Raw genomic sequence first — 23,271 nt, 5'->3', positions numbered from 1 at the left:
TTTTTGCTCTTCACACGCGATAATAAAGGGAATGCAAACCTCTGGCAGAGGAACACCACCTCTGTCTCTCTCTCCCTCCCTCTCTGTCTCTCTGTCGCTTTCTCTCGGCCTTGGGACTTTGTTTTAAAAGGTGCAGTTGCAAAACACAGTTTGGCAAAAAAGGCGAAAGAAGATTTTGAACTGATCAATCGATTGCAATTCTTTTTTACAAAATAATAAACGTAACAGGCTTGAACATCAGAGCCAGCACCCTCATGGAAATGAAACAAAGTCAGATTTAGCTCAATATGGATTCCTTGGTTTTTTTTTTCTGTCAGTTCTCTTGTGCCCAGACAGACACTTTCAGTTTTAGTCACACTTGTCATGTCCAAGGTAACAAAAAACACACAATTAGACATATCATATGCATTATCATACTCAGAGTTACGAACCACTGTATAGTCAAAACACACACACACACACTCACACACACACACACACACACACACACACACACGTCTTGATCGTTTCCACACAGTAACCATGGCGACCTGCTTTCTTTCTGATACATACAATATTTCTTAAAGTTCTTATAATCTTCACTGCTTCACTTTGTGGTTTAGTTTTGGCGGCAAATATTTAGTTTTAATTTCTGTGTTAATCTATACTTTGTGGCTGTTAGTCAAATTAACCTTCCCTGACGTACACACACACACACACACACACACACACACACACACGCACACCACAACAGACACACAAACACTTGCATAAAGACAGCATCACAGATTGAACAGTGTCACACATTCTCAGCTTTCTTTAAGAGGGCAGACTCTTTCTCTCTCCTGTCACTGACACTGACACTGACACACACACACAAACACACACACACACACACACACACACACACACACACACACACACACACACACACACACACACACGGACACACACACACACACTCTGTCGATCCCCCGATTTCTTCTTCCAACGTCTTTTATCTCTGCAGCTTTCACTCTCTCCCCTCACCTTGGGGAGAGGCGGGTGAGGTGCGTCATCGCCACGATCTGATTGGTTACTCGGGCTCGTCACGGCATGTGTTAGTGCAAGGGGGGCGGGTGTGAGGCGGATATATGTGTGTGTATGTGTGTGTGTGTGTGTGACAGAGGGTGGTGGGTGGGTGGAACAGGTTGTTTGATTGGAGTGCCAGGAGAGAAGAAATCAAGGTGCAAAGATCACGGGAAGGGGTTGTGGTCTCATGCTTTTTTAGGGGGAGGAGCCAACTTGATGATCTCATCTTCAGAGGGCTGGCGGATGATGTCTGTGAGAGATAGCGATAGAGAGACAGAGAAATGACATTGAGACAAAATGAATTTGAGGGATTGCAGGAGGAGATGAGGGGATGAGAAGCATTTGCACAAAGTCAGTGCATCATTCAAAACAGCACCAGATGATCCAAATCTGATCTCATATTTACACTTGGGAACTGGTACATACCGCTGACCGTGTTACCTTTGTATTTCTTGGCGGAGGGGATGCGCGTGAGCTTGGTGTCGATCTCGTCATCCTCTGATATCTTCAGCACGATAGTGCGATACTCGATTACCCTCGTCAGCAGGTCTGGCCGCCGTGAAATCTCGAAGATGTGTTCGATGTACGACAGGTTATCTGCACCGAACATTTCCATCAGACTGTCGTACGTCACTGGACAAATGTACATTCCATTTGTGTGATATGTAGCAATATTTTGAACTCTCTCTCACCCTGGGCCAGCTTGTCGTTCTTCTCCAGGTAGCTGAACCACTCCTTGGAGGAGGTGATGTTGTTGCTCTGGTCCTCAGGGATGTCCTCCTTGCAGGCCGACTTGAGCTGCTCCAAGTCCTCATTGGTGATGTTGTCGGAAAGGTCGCTGAGCAGAGAGCTGTACTCCGCCATGGTCTGTTCAGAGGAAGGGGGGGGGGGGGGAGGAACAAAGGTGACTTTTACGAGATCATTCGAAAATTGAGCAGGTACTGTGTGTGCTTTCACATCAGGTCAAAGAAAGACAGACAGGGACGAATGCAGCCCACCTACTTCCCACACTCCACACAGTGGAAACATTCTCTGGATCTTAACTAATGACAATAGCATACAATGAAACGCACACACACACACACACACACACACACACACACACACAACCACACACACACACACACACACACACAACCACACACACACACACACACACACACACACACACACACACACACACACACGAATGAGAGTCCAGACTCAAACGCAGGAATAAAGAAAAACACCCTGAAAAGTACCATTTTAAGGTGTTTTCTTTAGACAAATACAATCATGAGAAACAAGTGTAGAGTTGCTTTCATTGCAGTATTAATTCAGTCTTTGTTTGTTTCCATCATAACACCCATGTCTCTGCCTCCTTCTAGTGGACAGATTGGAAACTCCATGCAAATGCCTGCAATACTTCAGTGTGTGATCCCACATGTAAACACACTCGTCGCCTCCACACCAAAATTCAGGATCGGTCATCACTTTCAGAATCATCAATAACGTCAACTTCACTTTTATGCATAGGGGCAACAAGGCTCTCTAATCTGATCTGATCTGGATACATTGAGACTATTCACATCACCCAGAATCACCTGGCTTGGAGCTGAATGGGGCCCAGTGTGTCTGTGTCTCCGCTCATCACACAAGCCTTCACGCAAATTTAACACATTATTCTATTCTTTGCGTCTCTGTTGTTTCGACACTCCGCTGCCCCATGGCACTCGTGCAGCAGTGCATCATGGGTGCTGGCACAAAGCTCTGTCTTCCCTTCTGTCGTCTTGCTGTAGATGAACGTGTTGCACGGAAAGCCCAGAAGATTGGTGACCTATATCACATTGCTGCCGTTACCAAGGAGCACCACCAGGGGGCTCTATTTCACCGCACACAGAGGATGAATGATTGGCAGCAAATTTCACACAGTCACAATAACAGAAGGACGGGGGCTCAACGGTTCATGCTGAGCGGCAGAGGCTCCAATATGCCAACATTTCTCTCTAAAAACAAGATTACAGGCTGAACAGACGGCAATCTGCCCGACCTTTAACCTTTGATACATTTTTCATCAACCCTTAATCAAAAATGAGGTTTTCAGAGATTAGCTGGCCTCATCTTCCTTCTTCATGTAATATGGAAACAGACATATTGTTCCACCTACGGTCTCAGTCAGCCTGTAACAGAGCATGTATGAGACGAGAGCGTCTGCCCTCGTGGATCATCTCTGTGTCCCAGACGCTGATTTAAGGTCACATTTGTTTGTCTCCTTTTAAATGGATAATGGTGGCATTTGGTTTGGTTTTCCTGATTCAAGACCTCCGCCTGAGGGCAAGGGACTAAGATGACAGAGCGCTTTCACTGTGTGTGTGTGTGTGTGTGTGTGTGTGTGTGTGTGTGTTCAGTCTTAAATGTCACATTCATCTCCTCTCGGACAGGAGCAACTAACTCAATCAACACAAAGCGCCGCGTGGGAGAGAGCCGAGACACGCACCTTAACTCCTGTGAACACAACGGAGGGGTTGAACACTTTGTGTATTATGTGTGCGTGTGCAAATCTGCAGTGCTACGTCTGGTGTGTATGTGTGTGTGAGACACAGGAAGACTGAAAGAATGCCTGTGTGTGTGTGTGTGTGTGTCGGTGCCTCTCTCTCTCTCGACCCAGGTCCCCCTGCCTGCTCGCTCAATCGCTGCTTTGCACCACAATGGACTGCTGCTGCTTTTGTGTACTTGTAGCGGATAAAGAAGGAAAAAACAAAACAATAGATGGAGTGGATACATTTTGCGTTTTTCTCTCCCGCCTGCTCCTCACCACCATTAACCCTTCCTCAGCCACAGTACTGGCCACGAAAACCTGGACATTTCACAATGAATTGATTTCTATGTTTTTTGTTTCATTGTGGGGTCTAACTGGAAGTTTTAACAAGGAAAAAACACACAGGCACTACTGTGCACACAGAGTGAAAACTGTTTCAGTGGGCCCCAGCGCGACACCTGAGCGGTGGGCCGCAGACGGTGGACAAACCCTTGCTGCTTAAATGTGTTGCCAAGTCTGAGCAGGGAGATCTTTCCAGAGGTTCCGATTAGAAATTCCGACTTTGGAATTTGGAATTCAACCTCAAATTTTGAGAGCAACTACGCAGCTATGCCCACATGGTTACGGTTTGGATGAGATCTTGATCGTGGTTCATTGAAACTGTGCCCAAGTCATGAATATTGGTTTGGGAATGTGACCTACTCACTGAAACTACGACATGCACGTTTACGCTTTTGGAATCGACCGTCTGTAAAGCCTGAAAATCCCAACATTGTTTCCATAATCAGAACATAAAGACGCATTTTCACATTGACCATCAAATCCCCCAAACCACCCTCCCTCCCCCACCCCCGGCCCCCCTGCGCTCTATCTGGGACGAGCCTGACACCGCTTCCATACATAGAGACCCACTGTGCTTCACATTCTCATGAACACAGGCGTGCTTTTGTCTGCTCGCTCCTCTGTCTCTGCAGCGTGTGTGTGTGTGTATGTGTGTGTGTGTGTGTGTGTGTGTGTGTGTGTGTGTGTGTGTGTGTGTGTGTGTGTGTGTGTGTGTGTGTGTGTGTGTGTGCGCGTGCATGCGTGCGTGTGTGTGTGTGAACAAGCTCTCTCGTTCGTGTGTGTGCAAGCGAGCATCACGATTGTCCGAGCGAGCAAGTCTGCATCTGCCCGCTTGCCGTTGAAGTCCCACTTTAATTGCGTGTCTGTTGGTGGGCATGAGGATCATTGTGCATGTGCGTGATTCTGCACGTAAAGAATGGACGTGTGTGTGTGCGTGTGAGAACATGTGTAAGTTCTTCTGCCCCCTAGTGGCTAAAACTCAACTTCAAACAAATTTCTACTTAAAACTTCAGCAAAAAGCCAAATCTGACCTTTCTTGCACATTTACGGCCTGCATTAACGAGTGAGCCCATCATCTGGATAAGAAAGGCGTATCTCAGTGTGAGGTGTAAAGACAGACAAGGGGCATTCACTTCTTCGGCAAAGCCCACATCTCCTTGTTTGCTCACAGAGGATGCCATGCAGCATTCCACTTACAGTTCAGAGCTCATCTTTTGGACGAATTTGGACTCATCTTTTGTGCCGTCTAGCGCAAACCTGCTTTGCTTTTCTTCCCATCTACGCCATTACGTGTTCACATCTTCTAACCTGTGACCTTTTCTCTCCCTCCCTCTCTCTCTCTCTCTCTCTCTCTCACGCACACGATCACGCCCACCACGTCCTCCTTCACAGATAGAAACATTTTTTTTGTTTTCCATCATGCTCCTTATATTCCAGAGTACTTTCCCTGCTCTCTGTCCACTTAAACTCAGCAGCTATTCAACCTGCTGAGTGCCTCTCTTTGTTGCAGTTGGGCACATATGTGTGTGTGTGAGTGTGTGTGTGTGTGAGTGTAGCTTCAGACCTCTCAAGCCTGCATGTACATATGCAAACGCACACAAATACACACAAACACACACAGACAAATACATACATATACACATATATGTATATGTGTGCATGCCACAACTGCTGCCACCAAAACTCCTATTCACCCTCCACACTAATAAGGTTGCCATGGAGACCAGGCCTGGCTTTGCCTTTAAGTCTGGAGACTGTTACCTAGCGACGGGGCAGACACCCCCCTAACCCCCCTCCCCGTGCTCCTCACCTCGCACCCTTCTCCTCCCCTTTCAGAATAAAAGCCATTGAGGATTTCAATGTAAAGAATGCATCACCATATATTACATTTCTAGTTTATACAACTATTCATTTTTTCATGTTGGCATTATTAATCATGATTATCTAAAATGTCTGCTGTAGCTGCAATAATTGGGACGGTGATGTAACGGACACAAAAATAGCAGAAAATGTACAAAAGAACATGAGCGAGTATAAAGAGGCAATGTGAGGGTGCTGATCTCTTCAATGTGGCGTCGTGACAGTCATATGATCAATCTCCCTCACACGCACACACACACATACACATACACACATACACACCCACACACACAAACATACAACTGCTTCTCCTCTGCCTCATTCTCTCAACTACACACATTCAAAGAAGCACCTAAATAGAAACTCATACCACACACACACACACACACACACACACACACACACACACACACACACACACACACACACACACACACACACACACACACACACACACACACACACACACACACACACACACACACACACACAGAGCTCTGGCCAACTGTGTTTGGACCTCAGCATGGAGACAATCCTTAGATTTTACCATGGCAACTGAACCAGCGGGATCGGAGCTCAAGCATCTCTGGCAGATTGGGAAAGAGTAATAAGCTGAGTCTGTGTGTGAGATCCCCTGCCCCTCTTCTCTCGCTCTTTTACCTTTGATTTCTTGTCTGTTCCTCCTCCTTTCTTTACCTTCGTCTTCATCACAGTCTATCATATTTTCCGACGCCTCTATCTAAGTCTTTTATTACAGGAAACCGGCAGACAGTTAAGATTTATTTCCCATAATATTGATGATCCTTTTAAACCAAACACTCTTGAGCACTAATGTTCGGCCTTGGTGGAGGATTGCCCTCTAACACATAAATAAAACACCCACTTTTGTCTACATTAGACTTTAATAATCCCGCTGAACCGTTCATCCGCTCTACTGACATCCAGTGGTGACCTTGTGTCAACACAGGACAAAGTCTGAGTGGTTGTCTATGATGTTCGAAAAATTGAATAACGTTCCAACTAGTCATCGATAACTTATGGAGTTGTCCTGTTAACACATATTCAACCGCACACTCAAATGCTGGACCACAAAGTATTCAATCATTCCATCGTAGAGCGTTTCTGGCACTCAAACTGCACGTGCAACGAGGACTATTACTATATCTATATAATAGTTTTAAGTTCAGGTTAGATAAGCCCGAAAAACCTTCACATTTTCAGTATTCGTATGATCTTACAGGTTTCTATTTCTCCCGTATTGGCGACAGACTCTGAAACAGCTCGCCTTCTTGACGGCACTCTGGTGGGAGGACACGTGTCTCACGTGGCGTTGAAAGCGTAACGCCCTCATCACGATGCCGACATTCATGTTCTTGGCTGCTCTGCTTCAGGGTTTTATTGGCACTTCCTCATCCTCTCCTTCATTAAACCCCTTAATAAACGTACCTCTATCTTCCCGACCCTCCTCCTCCTCCTCCTCTTCTTTGGTGTATTTTTTGACGTCGCTCGGCTAGAGAGCGAGGAGGAGGAGAGTGGGAGTAAACACCCACTCGCCATCTTTAAATCTCACCAAACTCGACGCTTTCCAAAAATATGCTTCTGTCTTTCCCGTGCAGCGACTTGTATTCTTCTGCCTGCCTCCGTCTCTCTCTCCATTCCTCCTTACTCTCTCTCCCAGGATGCATTGTGGAGGAGGAGCAGGAGGTTAACCGCCCTGTTTAATGCAGAGGCAGGCTGCAGTAAAAGTAACAGTTATCATACGATCCCTGAGTGCTGATATCTCCCCGTGATGTAATACCATACATTAACAAACCCCTTTGATGCATTTGATGTAACACTTAAACGCATCATCCTGGCTTCCTCTCCTGCCGTCGCATATCAAAGACTGTATTTACTGTGTTGAATTTATGTTCCGAATTGATTAGTGGGTTAATTGATTAGTTGCATAAATACACACACATTTTTAAGAACAGAATTCTGTCCTCTCTCCCCCAAAAACAGTGGGCAGTCGATGCAACGGGCAGCAGGGCGGGTTTTCAGGAGAGGAGACGCCGTCCAGCCCCAGACGGACCCTCCCCGCATATCGCCGCATAACAGCCTACCGTCGTGGCCCCCCCCCCCCGCTGGGCTGTAGAACGGCGCCGTGCTGTTAGTGCTCGGCCGTGCCGCCCTTCTTGTCCTCAGCCAAGCGGTTGGCCGCGATTTCACCTTTGATTCTTCGCCTGTGCTTGCTCGGTGCTCGTTCCGTCAGTCTGGAGAGGTTTTGGAGAGGTCGTGTGCGCTGTCCTGGTCAGTAAATATCACTTTGAAAAAGATCATCGCCACTCTCCAAAGATTAAATGGGTTCAGAAATGTTTTATCCATAAAGGTGGCGAGCTGAGACTTAAGTGTGTTTGCTAACGATGAAGGACTTAGTAGGACGCCTGGCAGTGGACAAGAGATTTTGCTAAATGATAGAGAAATGATGCCGACTTTATGCAGGTTGCAAGTTCAGCATACACACATTCATGCGTCCGCACAAACACAAACAAGAAATTTGTCTTGTTTAGGCAATGAAACCATCAAAATACTGAAAGGTTGCGACATATCTCTCTCTCTCTCTCTCTCTCTCTCTCTCCCTCCCTCTCCCTCTCTGTCGCGTTCGCAGGTCTGCCGTTGTGTTTCGACTCGGTGCTCAGCGGTTTTCACAGATTCTCAATGAGAAGCGACCAGATTTATGAAAAAGAGCAGATTAGCGATTCTGTGTCCCCGCGTACACAGACATTAAGCTCTCCACTGCAAAACACAGCAAAGGTGAAGGTAAATGATGTCATCGAGTGGCTAGGGCACAATGTGCTTCTGGTAATAGAAACCGAAGAGAATTAATTAATAGCAAATGCGAAATCTGCCTATTAGGCCTTAGTACATGGTTTAGTATTCTTCCATCTGGTTTTAACCTTAAAGTAAAGTCCAAAACAATACAGCATTTTTCAAACATTCCACATGTAAAATGTATTGACAATCAAGTCAAGTTTATAAGAAATGGGCGTGGCCTATACAGTATATTTGAATGCTCATAGGCCCCAAAACATTTTAGATTCTATGAGTTACGGACAAAAAGCTATACGGTTATGAAAGTTAAATATCAAAGTGGGTAGTCACAGCGCCATCATCAGGCAAAGGTCCTTCTGCCTATATTTGACCTTAAACCCAACATGTGTGTGTAACCATCCCATCTGTGTTCCCGTCCCTCCTTCAGCCCATGCTGCAGTTTCCCCGCTCGGAAGAGATTCCTGGCGTGAGCATGGGATTAACCCTCGCCCCGGCAGCTGCACAACGGGGCCGGATGACAAAGAGAGAGAGACGGATAGAGAGAGAGAGACAGAGAGAGGGAGAGCGTTAGAGAGCGATAATGTGCATAGGCTTATGGGATGGCCTCGCACAGAGGAGACACGCTGGGAAAAGGAAAGTAGAGATGACAACGAAGAGGAAAGGATGCTCCGTGTCCAATGAGGCAGCGAGGACTGCCAATGCTTATCAGTGCAAAAGCCCAGACATAGAGAGAGAGAGGGAGGGAGAGAGAGGGAGGGAGGGAGAGAGAGAGAGGGAGGTGAGCAAAACAGATGGGAGGTAGAAAAGGAAAGCGAGACAATGACAACCAGAGGAAAAGGAAGGAAAAAAGTGGGGGTTGGGATTGTTTGATCAGGACAGGAAGAGAGAGAGAGAAAGAATGAATGAGAAGAGAGGGAGAGAGAGTGAGAGATGGAGGGAGAGAGGAAACGCTAATCTGGGGAGAAGCAGCAAAGCGCCGGGGAATATAGGCCAATGGCCCATTTATCACTGAAGGGAAAAGAAGATTTGCCGAGTGTAAAAATAGTGTCGTTAATTCACACACGTGCGTCCTTACTTAACAATCTGTCACTTTAATGTCTTTCATTTTTTTTATCTCTGTCTTTGGTTTCTGATAAAGTGCTGTCCCCGCGCCTCACCCAGCAGTACAAATCTGCTTGTTTCTGGAATAAACGAAGAACAACGTCCGTAAGCGCGGTTGGCGACAGCTGCGATTTCCAGCCGACGCAGCTGGACGACGCATTTACCACGTCGCGTTATCTCAGGTCGATGTTGTGCGTCATGGAGGAGGCGGGTTTTAAGCGTCGTGCCACAATTGGAGGCTCCTCCTCCTCTTCACAAACTGTCGGTGTCCAAATGCATCATGGGGGCTTTGCTTCTTCATGTGATCCTCTGCATGGCGTTGGGATAGCTACTTTAATCGCTTAATCGCCACCATTTCGTCACACTGGTGATGTTTGGCATTTCGGATCGGTTTAGCTGGCAATGAGGTCGTGCATTAGCATTTATTGCTTGCGTTTTTGGTTTTGGAAAGAACCCCCCAGGTAGACTTCACAGAGCCTGGTTACAGTTGCTACGCTACCTTCTCACAGCCGGTTATTCATGTCTACTTATTTATTGTCTTTTATTATCTATTCTTCTTCTATTCGTCATCATCGCCTCGTTCAATCAAAGCTTTAAATAACTCAAATTACCTTCAGTCTGCCTGATGAAGCTCTGTGCTCCTTGAAGAGGCTCTAATGGAGAAAGCTAACATTGAAACAAAAGAGAAGAGCGCCTCAGATTTTGCTTCTGCGTCTCTTAAGTGAGGATTCTGAAGGCAGCAGATTGAAACTCATTACAAAGTGCTTGTCAGACTCAGCGCTGCTTATCCGCAGCTTGGGCTAGTAAATCGTTTTAAAGGAGCGTTTTTGCTTTGTCAAACATGGGCAGAGTAGCAAAATAGAGGGAAAGAGCACAACACCACAGGTGGCCAATCAGATCAGATCAGGGTTTGATGGGCGGTCTTAAAGAGACGACACCTTACATTTTTGTCACTCAGCGTGCACAGAGAACGACACCTTGTCCCACATTCAAAGACAAAACAACACACACACACACACACACACACACACACACACACACACACACACACACACACACACACACACACACACACACACACAGACCACTGGAATACATGATTTAACTCTCAAGAGCGATGAAAAGAGGGGAGTCACAAAGGAGACAGGGTGCTGTTCATTACAGCTTGTCCTTAAAATTTACAGCATTTTGAGTGTGTCTGCAAGTATGTGTGTGTGTGAGAGAGAGAGAGAGCTTGTCCAAGGTTGTGTGCATGAGGGTTAGGCATCTCCCCTGCTGCTGTTTAAGGACAGTGGGTTTCCGGAGTGTTGCTCATCACCAACATCTGGTTCATTCTGCATTCCACGCGGCACGGCAGACACACACACACACACACACACACACACACACACACACACACACACACACACACACACACACACACACACACACACGCACACACACACAGGTGTGATTCTCAAGGCAAAGCATCTGCCTGAAATCTTTGCTCCTGGAAAACCTGCAATCACTCATACACACACACACACACACACACACACTCACACACACCAATCAGTGCTTTGTTTGCAATGAGGAACTGCAATACGGTTGGAAAAAAACAAAGCAGCAGCATCTCCTCACAGCTGCTACGACTAGAACAAACTAATGGGAAAGGAAAAGAGCTGAAAAATCACAGCACAGACCAACCAACGTCATTTCAAGTAATAAAAAAGCAATAAAGACAACATTTACTGTTATCTTTAATGTCTCGTTTTAGTACTTCTCTCCATTTTGGATGACTGTTCTCATTTTAAATATTCAAAGTCGGTAAAAACTGAAGATACTGAGACGAGATGAAAGTCGATGTAAGTGACAAAGTATCAGTACTGCAGTATAGTAGTGTTACTAGAAGATGAATGTGTGTGCTTACTGCTCAACGCGCTTGTTTACTGTATGAATTCAAATTACGTGTGTGTGTTCATGCATTACATCAGACCCCGCATCCTTCTTCCCTGCAAACATCCGTTATAGAAATACGTTATAGAAAAACAAAGTTCCTGTGGAGTGTGTGTGGGCAGAGGCTACAATCAATCCACCCCAGTGACACACACACACACACACACACACACACACAGTTGGCAAAGTGTGCGCCCTGCATGCAAATGTGCTGATTTTTTGGGCGCAGTTCAGGTTCTGTGTAAGCGCAGAGGGCAAAGGTCACAGGGGAGATTTCCGTATTCAGCTGTTCATCCAGTTGGACACACACACACACACACACACACACACACACACACACACACACACACACACACACACACACACACACACACACACACACACACTTTTCTTATGAGATGCTGGTAGTTGGCTGCAAGTAGAAGAGTATTACTGCCAATAAATAAATAAAACAAATGGTGTGCTGGAGAGTACGGGCCTGTTGTGTGGGCGAAACACAGTCAGATCACTTAAATACTGAAGTTTGAGTCCATTCCCAAAACCCTGCGGTTCCTTGTCTAACTCGGGTCTCAGAACGTTAGAGAGACAGACGACGAAAGACAAATCGGAGTCAAATCAATACAGAAAATGCACTTTAGTACGTTTGAGGCCTTGCGAGGGCTTGAATGGAGGAGAAACGCCGCCTGTTTTTGTCCATGCTGCCATGGGGACATCACTGTGCAAAGTTTTACTTCCTGTCCTGTCGCTACGGACACGCTTCCAGGCCCCACAGCTGAAGGGTGAAGGGGGGGGGAGGGGGTGAGGATGTAGGAGGAGAAGAAACGCAGCAGCTGGAATCAGTAATCCCTTCAGCACTATACACTCTCTCTCTCTCTCTCTCTCTCTCTCTCTCTCTCACACACTAGCTTTACTAAACAGTAACTAGGAAGGTGAAGGTTGGTCCACTGACCAGTACTTCAAAACGTACACGGCGTATTCACTTATTACCATACTGTCATTCTGCTTTTTTTTATATATATGTCATGACAACTAGCCGCCTCGTTTTTCATCTGTTTTAACGCCAAGAAATGAGTGCGAGAGAGAGAAAAGCATAGCAACAATCCAATGGAGGGATTGGAGGAGGAGATGAACGGATGAGTCGAATAGGTTGCAGGATTTGGGCCAAGGTCAGAGTGACATAGTGTCCATAGTGTCGGCTATACACACACATGGTGTGCTTTGGTCCATTGCACTTCCTCTCATGAAAGCAGAAACGACGTCATCCAACTAACTTTTGACTGAAATGCTCTCAGACTTGATGTTAACTTTGACAAACTAACACCACAGCACCCGTACACGTATAGATAAACGCTAAAAGCAGCCGTCACACATGCACACGTGCGCATCCATCATTTCTGTACCCGTCTGCTTCATCAGGGACACTGTGGACAACCATCAGACTAAATGTGCCGTTCATCAGACCTGCAGCACAGAACGGATTATCCATTATCAGAAAATCACATTGATTTTCAAGTCCTGCTGCTAACTGGACCGCCATTACCTGAGCCATTATCTTACCAATTTAGACATAATGACCCCTCAACGCTCCAGCGGTCAATGAGACTCGTCCAGCAGCAAAGAAAGGCTGCGTTATTTCCGATGTTGCCGTCAATGTCAATGACGCCATGATAGCTTCATGATAGGAATTCTGGTAGGCGACACTCGAAGTCAATCCTCCACAGAATCCATACATTGTATCTATATCATATCTATTTATTTATCATTTCTATTTGTGTAATTTTTTTAAAATTCATTTTTATTTCTATTTATCTATCTTATTTTTCCCTTCCAGATTTTCTGACATATTGATGTGTAAATGTAAAATATTGAATATAAAAAGTATAGAAAAATATATAAAAAGAATAAATGTATTTTCAAAATGTAAGTAAGTAAAATGATCAGATTTTGCTGAAAGAACAATGAGACAAACTTGTCAAACTTGTACAAATCAATTCAAACGTTTGTTCTTGAAGCCTAAAAGAAATTTGCACCTGAACACATCTTATGCACGGTGTTACGTAATAAAAGTTTATGTACCTGGGAAACAGAACGTCCAGCTCACACACCAACAGAACTCAGACAGATGTAATCAAACTGCACATCAGCAGCTCTGGAATGTGTACCTCATTAAGATAATGAACCTTCACGCTTCACTTGTAAGCTAATTCACTGTTTTCAGCACAGAAACTCCACGCCAGATGTTCCATGGATGTGTGTGTGTTTGTGTTGGTGTGTGTACGCTTGCATAAAACACAGATTTTCGTGGCGCATTCATGCACTTATGTTTACAGTGGATTACCTGACATTAATCCTGATGACGAATAATCACAAACATGTACTTTATGCTCTCTGTTCTATTCTATTAGTCTGCAACGTTATCGACTTTGCCGATGATGTAGTGCAATGGTTGTCAAACTGTGGCGCGGTGATTTCTGAAATAAAAATATCTCTCTGCCTCTGAGTGGAGAGAGGATGAGGAAGGGGGGCGTTGGAGACGGGATGAGAGAGTTTGAGTTATGATCTCTGAGCAGTAGAGACATCAAGAGTTTCCGGCACATAAAGGTTGAAATTGCGAGTTGACGCCATTGGCGGCTGACGTCCTGCTGTGCGACGAGTCAAAAATACCTCGGCGACGTCGCACCACGCCGCAGGCACTTGGAGCGGTGGGCAAAGTGTGAAAGCCATAAGAAGCTGACGAGCAAAACGATCCACATAAACAATTAACAAGATTTTTAGTGAATTGCAACATTTTGAGGCATAATCTCAAACGTTTAGCTTTTTGGTGCAATTGTGATTCCATGAAAAGGCTCTTTCAAAAGCAAACGTTTAAACTCTACACCAATGTGTCAATGGCTCATCAAGTGCATCTATATTTAAACTCCACCCGCCCTGTCACATCCACCGCACGTATGACTAACACCCCCCTGCGACCTCGTCTGACATTTAACAAAGGAGTAAATTAGGCGCCATCACGCTAAATTGCACTAATCTCAGATGCGTTTGTTCGCTGTGACCTGCAGGGAAATTACCGCGGTGTGAGAGGATATTAAATGGCAAATCATCACAGCTAAAATCGAGCCAGACGGAAATCAAACCTCAAACGTTGAGTAAGAGTTTGAGGTAAAATGCAAATGACATCATCGAAAGAGGAAATGGATTTCACCAATTCTTATGTGTGTAAAAGGTCTCAAGCTGGACGTAATCACATTCTGTCCAGGGCTGGATTGGAGCACAGAACAAAAAGCAAAAAAGTCAAAAGAGCACAGAATTCAAAAGAGAAGTGGGAGGAAAAGATGAAAGAGGGACGAAGTTACATTTCCGTTTTGAGGACGCGTTTATGAGCCGCTTCCTAGTAGGAGGGATGAGAGCCAGATGGAGGAGCAGGTATCTCATTACCTCAAGGGGTTAAAGTTCACGTGAAGAAGAGCTAAGTGACATCAAGGGCCCTTACATTTTGCGTTTTATCTTCTCGCTGACACCTAAAAGCAGCAGGGGGTAAGAACAGCAGGTTGTTGGATGTTTGTTTACGCGACATTTGCGGCCTGCAACCAAGCAAAACAAACAAAAATCAAACGGACACCTCTCATCTTCTTTCCTCACACTCTTGACACCTTTACTTCCCTCCTTCCCTCCTTCTCTCTCTCTCTCTCACTCTCTCGAACTTGTTAATCGTGCCTTTCCGTTCACGCCTCTTTTACGTGAACAAACACATTAATGATTAAAAATGAATATTAGTAGAGTACTTTTTAGCTGATGGAAACCAGAATTTTCCAGAAATAAAACAAAAACAGTCCAACTTGTTAAAGTTAAATAAAGTCAATATATAGAATCAAATCAAAGTCCTTATGGAGACAGGAGAAGGTTTGTTTGTTTATTTGTTTGTTTCATTGCCTTGCCCTCTTTGTCGTTCTCCCACATGTCGGCGCAGTGTGAAGGTGTGTGTGTCGCCTCGCTACAAGCCGTTATCAGTGTGTGAACATGCCGTTTGGACGTTGCACGTTGTGGCTCGCTGATGTTTCACGAGCGTGTGCAGCGTCGACGCCTCCTCCATACTGAAGTACTGACAGTCAAGTATGGGAGAAACATTCAGGTTCTGGTATTTCGCTCGAGTATTTCCATGTTGGGAGACTTCCAGCTGTACTTCCTTCCTCCCTTCTCCTTCCTTCCCTTAATTCCTCTTTGGTTCCTTCCTTCCTGTTGCCTTCATTCCCTTACTTTCCTTTTTTCCTCCTTTCTTTATTGCTTCATCCTTCCCTCTTCCATTCCATCCTCTTTCCCTCACTTATTCTATTCTTCACTTCTTCCTTCTCTCATCCCCTCTTTCCCTATTGCCTGACATCCTCTTTTTCTTTTCCCCCCCAACTTCCCACACTTCCCTATTTCTTCCTTCAATTCCTTTTGCATTTGCTTCCTCCCTGCTTGGTTTTGTTTCCTATTTTCCTTTCTTGTGAGGAAACTTTTAGTCTTACTTCATCATGCCCTGCCCAGGACACATTTCTTCTCATTAATGGATATTTGGTCATTTGGTCACACACACACACACACACACACACACACACACACACACACACACACACACACACACACACACACACACACACACACTGTTGAGTCAAATATGTCAAATAAAATCATTTCAAATCAGCTCATATAATTACAAATCCGTACACAAACACGTACACACAGAGACACACACAGACACACACACAGGATGGTACACAGAAGGCCATGGTCCGGATGCAGTGATAATGAGGCTGTGTAACTCTGTAACAAACACACACACACACACAGACATGCACAGAAGCACGCACATGCACACACACCACTGAGACTGGCTCAGCTCTAAGCGGCAAGGCAGCGAGGAAGAGGAACAGGATGCCATAACCTCGCCTCGCACGGCGGACAGGAGCCACAGCTGCAGCACACACACTCACACTCAACAAACACACACACACACAGGCCAGAGCGCCCACGCTTACATCAGCTCACACATTTCCATCTATGCAAAAACACAACATCACGCAAAACAACACAAGGTTTAAGGTGAGGAGAAGACCGAAGGAAGGAAGATGAAGAGCGGAGATGAATGTAGGAAGCCAAAACAACCTCTAAATGTGACCTGATATGTGTGTATGTGTGTGTGTGTCATTTATTAATCTGCATCCAGATAGATAGTTAGATACATTTGCAGGACATGTATCTCAGACACAGAGGCTGAGGAGGAAGAGGAAGTGGAAGAGGAAAAGCAAGCACAGGAGGACGATCGGGAGGAAAGCGAGGGTGTGGTCTGAGTCATCGTCAGTTAAACATCAGCTGAGCGAGGCTTGAGGGGAGAGCTGACACACACACACACACACACACACACACACACACACACGAAGAGGCAAGCCTTAATGGCAGCGTGCCTTTCGCCTTCACTAACAGGGACACAGCGTCTACTGTTCAGGGACTTTAGAGTAAGGCTGGTTATATTGGAGCCATTAACCCCTCTCTGACTCACACAAACACACACACACACACACACACACACACACACACACACACACACACACACACACACACACACACACACACACACACACACACACACACACACACACTTTCTTCAGCCACAGACACAAATGTGACCCAGCCCACATCCATCTCTCCGGTTGCCGTCTTCTCCCTGCAGTCCCATTAGTGGATTAAGGACGCAGGGAACAGGGAAGGAGACGATGCGAGACCTCTCACCGCCGCCGCCTCATGAATCAGACTGGAAAACTTTAGACACTATTTTTTGGGTCAATCAAAGCATATTTACCAATTAGATGTATTTCTATATGTCTGTTGAAGAATAAAAGCCTAAACAGACCTCACAAGTGAACACCAAACATCCTTAAAATGCTTACAACTTACAAAAAAGACGCAACATCAGCAACCTACTGCAATTTCCCCCCCGAAAAGTTTGTAAAATTGCAATAACTGCAGTACGTTATAGAGATCAAAGAGACGCACAGCAACAAGAGTTCAGGCCATCTGCCACCACGAAGCCATTACAGTGTTTGTGCCAGGATGCTCACCAGGGTTCATCCTCTGGGGACCGCAGCACCAAATTTGATGGCAAAACATCCAAAAGTAGTTAAGATATTTGACTTTTGAAGTGTCAGAAGTTTCAGAGTCCTTCAGCTTATCACTTATATAAATCACGACTTCAATACTTAACAGTAACAATGAAGTACCTCATCAAAAACCCTGTGTTGAGTTGAAACAGCGAGTACTTGCATCAGAATTGGAATATAAATGAGAGACTTGCCAATTGGCTCCTTGGTTACCACACAGACTCGGCATAGCAACCGACGCTGCACAGCTCCTCTTGCTTTATGGTAATTATCAGTGCCGCTGGAGTGTAAAGTCTGATTGTTCGGATTAAGTTACTGCTTGTGCGATGCAGCCGTTATAAATCCATTTGCTTTATAGCTCATCCTTGCTCCGTCTTCTTCATCAGAGAAAGGGGCAATTTTCTTTTTTGTCTTTAATTTTCACGTTTTGACAAAATGACAGTGTTTAGATGATTTCTCTTGGCTCAGGTTAGGTAAGATGTTATTCCTAAATCATCTCTTGTTGTTATCATGTCAAAGGTGAGTGCTTTTACAATCGAATTCCAATATTTTTCTGCTTCATTTCACTTAAGCTGTGCACATTCTTTGTTGACAATAACTGACTTTTGTTTGATCTTCCTTCTGATCTCATTGATCCGCAGCGATTATCAATGTCATGTAGACTAGCAGCCAATCAAACAGCACTATACCTCTGGCTACTTCTGATTCTATTGTGCCTGATTCCAGGGGGGGATAAGGTTGCTCTGTGTCTGCAGAAAGTATATACAGGACAATAGATGAAGCTGTAAGGAATAAATGAGATCATAATAAGGGACCGTCCATTTGTTTTTCCGTTTTTTGGTCTCTAGTCGCCAAAAATGTTTGGGTAAATCACAAAAACTAGGACAAAAAAACAAATCTTTACGACGATATACCAAAAATAAAACACACACACACACACACACACACACACACACACACACACACACACACACACACACACACACACTCCCAAAAGCTCTCACATGAGCTCTCACATGAAGATTTAACCTAAATAAAAAGAAATACGTAGCTTGCAGGCTGCTTTTTGCCCTTTGGATTTACTTTCTCCTAAAACAAAAAACTGAACAGTGCCCACGTAAATGGATGGTTCTGTAATGGCACAGTGCATTAGTGCAGCATAGTGCAACACCCCGAGCACAAGGTGGGTAGATGGGTCCCCAGAGGGTTACATAACATACACACACACACACACACACACACACACACACACACACACACACACACACCATCAATTTGAGGAGAAGTGAAAGAAAGTGTGTGTGAAGAGGTTAACCTGATTCCTTACTCAACCAAACACACAAAACCACTCCTATCCTGAACACGCACGCACGCACGCACGCACGCACGCACGCACGCACGCACGCACGCACGCACGCACGCACGCACGCACGCACGCACGCACGCACGCACGCACGCACGCACGCACGCACGCACATTGCTATTTTAATTCCTCCTTTTGTCTCTGATGGACACGGTACAGATGTATGCAAATATAGGTACATAATATCACAATTACCAATAATGATGCTAAACGTCCTTGAGGTACAACAAGACTGAGATACACAGTTTTTACAGTACAGCCATCAGGTTAAAGTAATGGAGTCAAAAGCACATTTTTCTCCTCTGAAATGTGGCGGAAAGCAGCACAAAATGTAAACACGTGCACATATTTCACATTAGAGCTGAGGCAAAGTATTTATAAATGTACTTGCTTACTTTGTGGCGCTGGTTGCTCTTGGTTTTAGGAACACATTGGTGTCTAACAATGACACACTGCGTGGGCGCGCTGGCCAAAACACCACAGTGAAACCTGCTCAAACCTGTTTGGCCAATGGAGTGCGTGAAAGCAACATTTGGTCTCCAACTTGTAGAAGAAAACTCTGAATCACCGCAACTAAAAGTGTCTCATCAAGGCACTTATGGCTCATCAGAGCAACTGTTAAAGACCCGCGCTTCCCACCCACGCACACACACACACATATACACACACACACACAAACACGCACACACACACAAGCAGATGACGAAGTACACACCAGAGCCCCTGCTGTGTACCGCTAGAGTCCTCGTCTGTCATATTGACAAAAACAAAAACAAAACTGTCCTAAAAGTTAGCTGCATCTCTTCGTCTCTCACACACACACACACACACACACACACACACGCACACACACTTGAAGGCTTCACTTCATCTTACTCAATGTTTATGATGTTTTAGGCATCAGAGCTGTTTACCAAAGACATACATACACATTTTACACTTATTTCCTTCATTTGTTTCAGATATTTACACACAATACAATGACAATTAGGTTTACTAATAAATAACATAACAATGTGTAGTGGCCAAACGTGGGGAAACTCACAATACATTTCCCTCAGCAAACACAGTGAAGCATGAGCTGAAAATGGGTTACATACACAATATATGTATATATACACACACACACACAATATATACACAAAGTATCTATACGTTAGTTAAATAAAATGCCCAGTTTGTGAACGTTTCTGCCTCAATAATCCATTCAGGGAACAAAGAGTGGAAAACTGAGTGATGCACGTGGACAGAGAGACGGGCAGACACGTCCAGGACACCTCTAATAGGATATTCCATGCACCCAAACACACACACACACACACGCAAACAGACACACACGCTGCGTAACAGTAATCTCTCTCCCCCTCAATCGAATCAACTCGAATCAAATCCACTCAGACCCACTGAGGCGTTTCATTTGGACTGGAGTCGATTATGCACGAGGCCCAAGGGGAACAGCCCAAATGAAATTGTGTGTGTGTGTGTGTTTGCATGTGTCTACACCATGCAAGAGTGAGATCAAGAGAAAGTTAGCGTGAATTTGTACATATCCGCTTTCGTGCATGTGTGTACTTCTTTCTGTCTTCGCTGTGTGTTTGTGTCCCTCTGTGTGTGTCTGTGTGTGTGTGTGTTCAGCCACTTTAAGATTCCATCCATTATTGTAGCCAGTGTGGAACGCTGCCAGTCGGACAGATCGGGCCATGAAACACTTCCACAGCTGTGTTGAGGCAGGCAACACCCCCCTGCTCTGCATCCGTCCGTCCATGAACTCTACAGACTCTACTCTGCATAAAAACATGCTAAACACACACACACACACACGCTACATTCATGCTTCTCTGCAGATGCATTCGTAAAGCAGAATTCCTATGCGACGCCTCGCAGTGTAGATGATGCACACAAACCGGCGTTAAAAAGGAGCTTTCTGCTGGTGTAGGCGTCACTTGTAGCGCAGCAACGAGCCAACCACGCATCCCAGCAGTTGCTGGAGGGATAGATTTGTGTTTCTGTGTCTGTGTGGCCGCAAGTCGAAGAGGAAAAGGCTTCAAACTTTGGAGCATTCACACATGGTTCAGATATACGGCGAAGAAACACACGTATCGAGGCAAAAACACGGTTTTGGTCAGAAATTTGCCTACTTGGGACACAACTTTGACTCTCAGGCCAACGAGCGGCGACTCAACGAGGGACTGCATCGCTTTGACGTGACGTCTTTCCCAAAACCTACCATGGAAAACACTCACAAACTAAAGCAAATATCAACACCACCATCAAACAAGTACATTGTCGTTTCAAGTACTACAGGTTGGCTTGGAATAGAATAGTTTAGCAAATCAGTCATCCAACTTGTAACACAGACTTCCTCTTTAAGTCATCGCTTCCTGTCAGTCCGTGCGGTGCTTCGGCACACACACAGTCTCTGCTGCAGACATTTTTATAGCAGCGGAGGCGGCAAGGCTTTGGCTCTGGGTTCACTCTTGGCCCACTCGGTCCCTTTTCCCAGTATCAGTTCCTGTGACCTCGGTGACTCAGATATGAAACTGAGATTTGCCGTGCAGTTCTGTCTCCGTCCAGCATGATGAAGAGGAGAAGGGACGACTGAATCGATCAGATTAACCACAGCTGTTTGTCATTTCATACAGCTGGTGCAGTGCAAAGTTCAAAGTTCAATTGTAAGGAATCTTAAGTTGTGTGTGATGTAATATCGTAGGGAGTTTGTGAAAATGATCAAAGTGTCAAAACGTGATGTTATCCCACAAATAGTCAGAGTTTATACATCCAAAGGTTCATGCATTCTTTATTACCAACTTGCCTCCAACGGAACTACAAAAACAAAATTCGCTAAAAGAGCATGTACTTTGGTAGGCGGCCTTTAATAGCCAGTATCTAAAGAAGGCCTGGGTCCACTCAGTGGGCACAGTAGTGCTGCAGCAAGGACAAGGAGAGTTGAAGTGGATTAATGTGGTTTTTCTGTGCAAATGCTTCAAATAGATCCTCTACTTCCCCTGTTATGCTTGTATTTCAGCTGTCAAACATTCCCCTTTGAGATGCATTTTCCTGTTGCATTAGCGACAATTGCTGACAACAGCTATGAAATCGTTGTCATTTGATTGCCAGGAATAGAAGTGGGAAAGTGTGAGTGGAGGTGGGAAAGAGCCAGCAGCTGCACGGCGCCTGTCTAACGCCGCGTTAATGGCACTGACCCGCCAAGTCACAGCTTCCTGCGAGCTCAGTGCGCGGCGGAAGTAAACAAAACAACGGGAGACAAAAGACAGGGCTGGACTGAAGGCGACTTATCTCTTCCACCCCGTGCGAGGATACACGCCGCTGCAGGAGAGCCAGAGCCACGGGATCCTTTCATGCCGATAAAGAATACACAAGGCGTCTTTCATGGCGTCCGTCTGCGTTGACATCAGGTTCAGGCTGACACACTATGGTACTGATATCAGGTTGAGATACTGGATTCCCAGCGTGTTTCTTTACACTTTAACCTGACTGGTGCACATAAACTCCTTTTTGTAGGATTCCATACATCTGAGAGTGCAACAAAGAGCTGCTTACCTTCCTATGACTTCATTAGTGGAGGTTGCAGACAGTTGGAGAGTCTCTCTGTGCTCTAAAGGCTTTTGAAATGTCGTGTAGGAGCAACTTCACAGCACAACCACATAAACTGATAATTCAAGAGTTTCATCAAGCTGAAGGTTCTGCAAAGCATTCGGGCCTTTGTTGCCCCCCCGAGGAAGGCAATGGCAAATTGCGTCGCTTTCAACGCTTTGAGATTTAGTTTCATCGCCTCTGAGAGCCCACAGTTGTTGATCCTTAATTGCGTCGAAGGAAAATTGGTAAATTAAAAAACACAGGGAGAAGCGGCGGTTAGTGTTTACCAACCTGCTGCGACTGAACTCGTCTCCTCCGTCATTTGCTATTTAAACAAACGGTTTTGGTTTTACTCTTTCGATTCCTCCCTGATGTCAGTGCAGAAGTGACTGTGCTGGGCCTTTATTTGGGGAAACGAAAGTAAATCTGTGTACTTTCGAGATTGGTTTATTTTAAAGATTGATTCTAAGGGTTTGTTCGGTAGCTGAACGGTCCAAACCATTCCAAACACAACAACACACAACTTGTTTTCCCTTTGTTTTGATTGTTGTGACTTC

General features: G+C 45.2%; 1 protein-coding gene across 2 annotated transcripts in view; it reads right to left on the bottom strand.

Moving 5' to 3' along the window:
• Window positions 1-1,092: 1,092 nt before the first annotated feature.
• Window positions 1,093-23,271, bottom strand: part of pea15 (proliferation and apoptosis adaptor protein 15) — a 24,637-nt gene continuing 2,458 nt past the window's right edge. The window contains exons 2-4 of one of the 2 annotated variants that reach the window (XM_076162492.1): window positions 1,743-1,917; window positions 1,477-1,647; window positions 1,093-1,300 (exon numbers count right to left, since the gene is read on the bottom strand). In XM_076162492.1, coding sequence (XP_076018607.1) covers window positions 1,236-1,300; window positions 1,477-1,647; window positions 1,743-1,914 — 408 coding nt within the window. In that variant the 5' untranslated portion in view covers window positions 1,915-1,917 and the 3' untranslated portion in view covers window positions 1,093-1,235. The remainder of the gene's footprint in view (window positions 1,301-1,476; window positions 1,648-1,742; window positions 1,918-23,271) is intronic. The other variant, XM_076162493.1, reaches the window with a different exon arrangement.

This window comes from Genypterus blacodes, unplaced genomic scaffold, assembly GCF_046128005.1.
Source record: "Genypterus blacodes isolate CSIRO-AG114 ecotype Tasmania unplaced genomic scaffold, CSIRO-AGI_Gbla_v1 ptg000122l_1, whole genome shotgun sequence".
Lineage (NCBI taxonomy): Eukaryota > Metazoa > Chordata > Actinopteri > Ophidiiformes > Ophidiidae > Genypterus > Genypterus blacodes.
The sequence above is the reverse complement of the archived record's forward strand: the minus strand, read 5'-3'. Positions and strand labels throughout refer to the sequence as shown.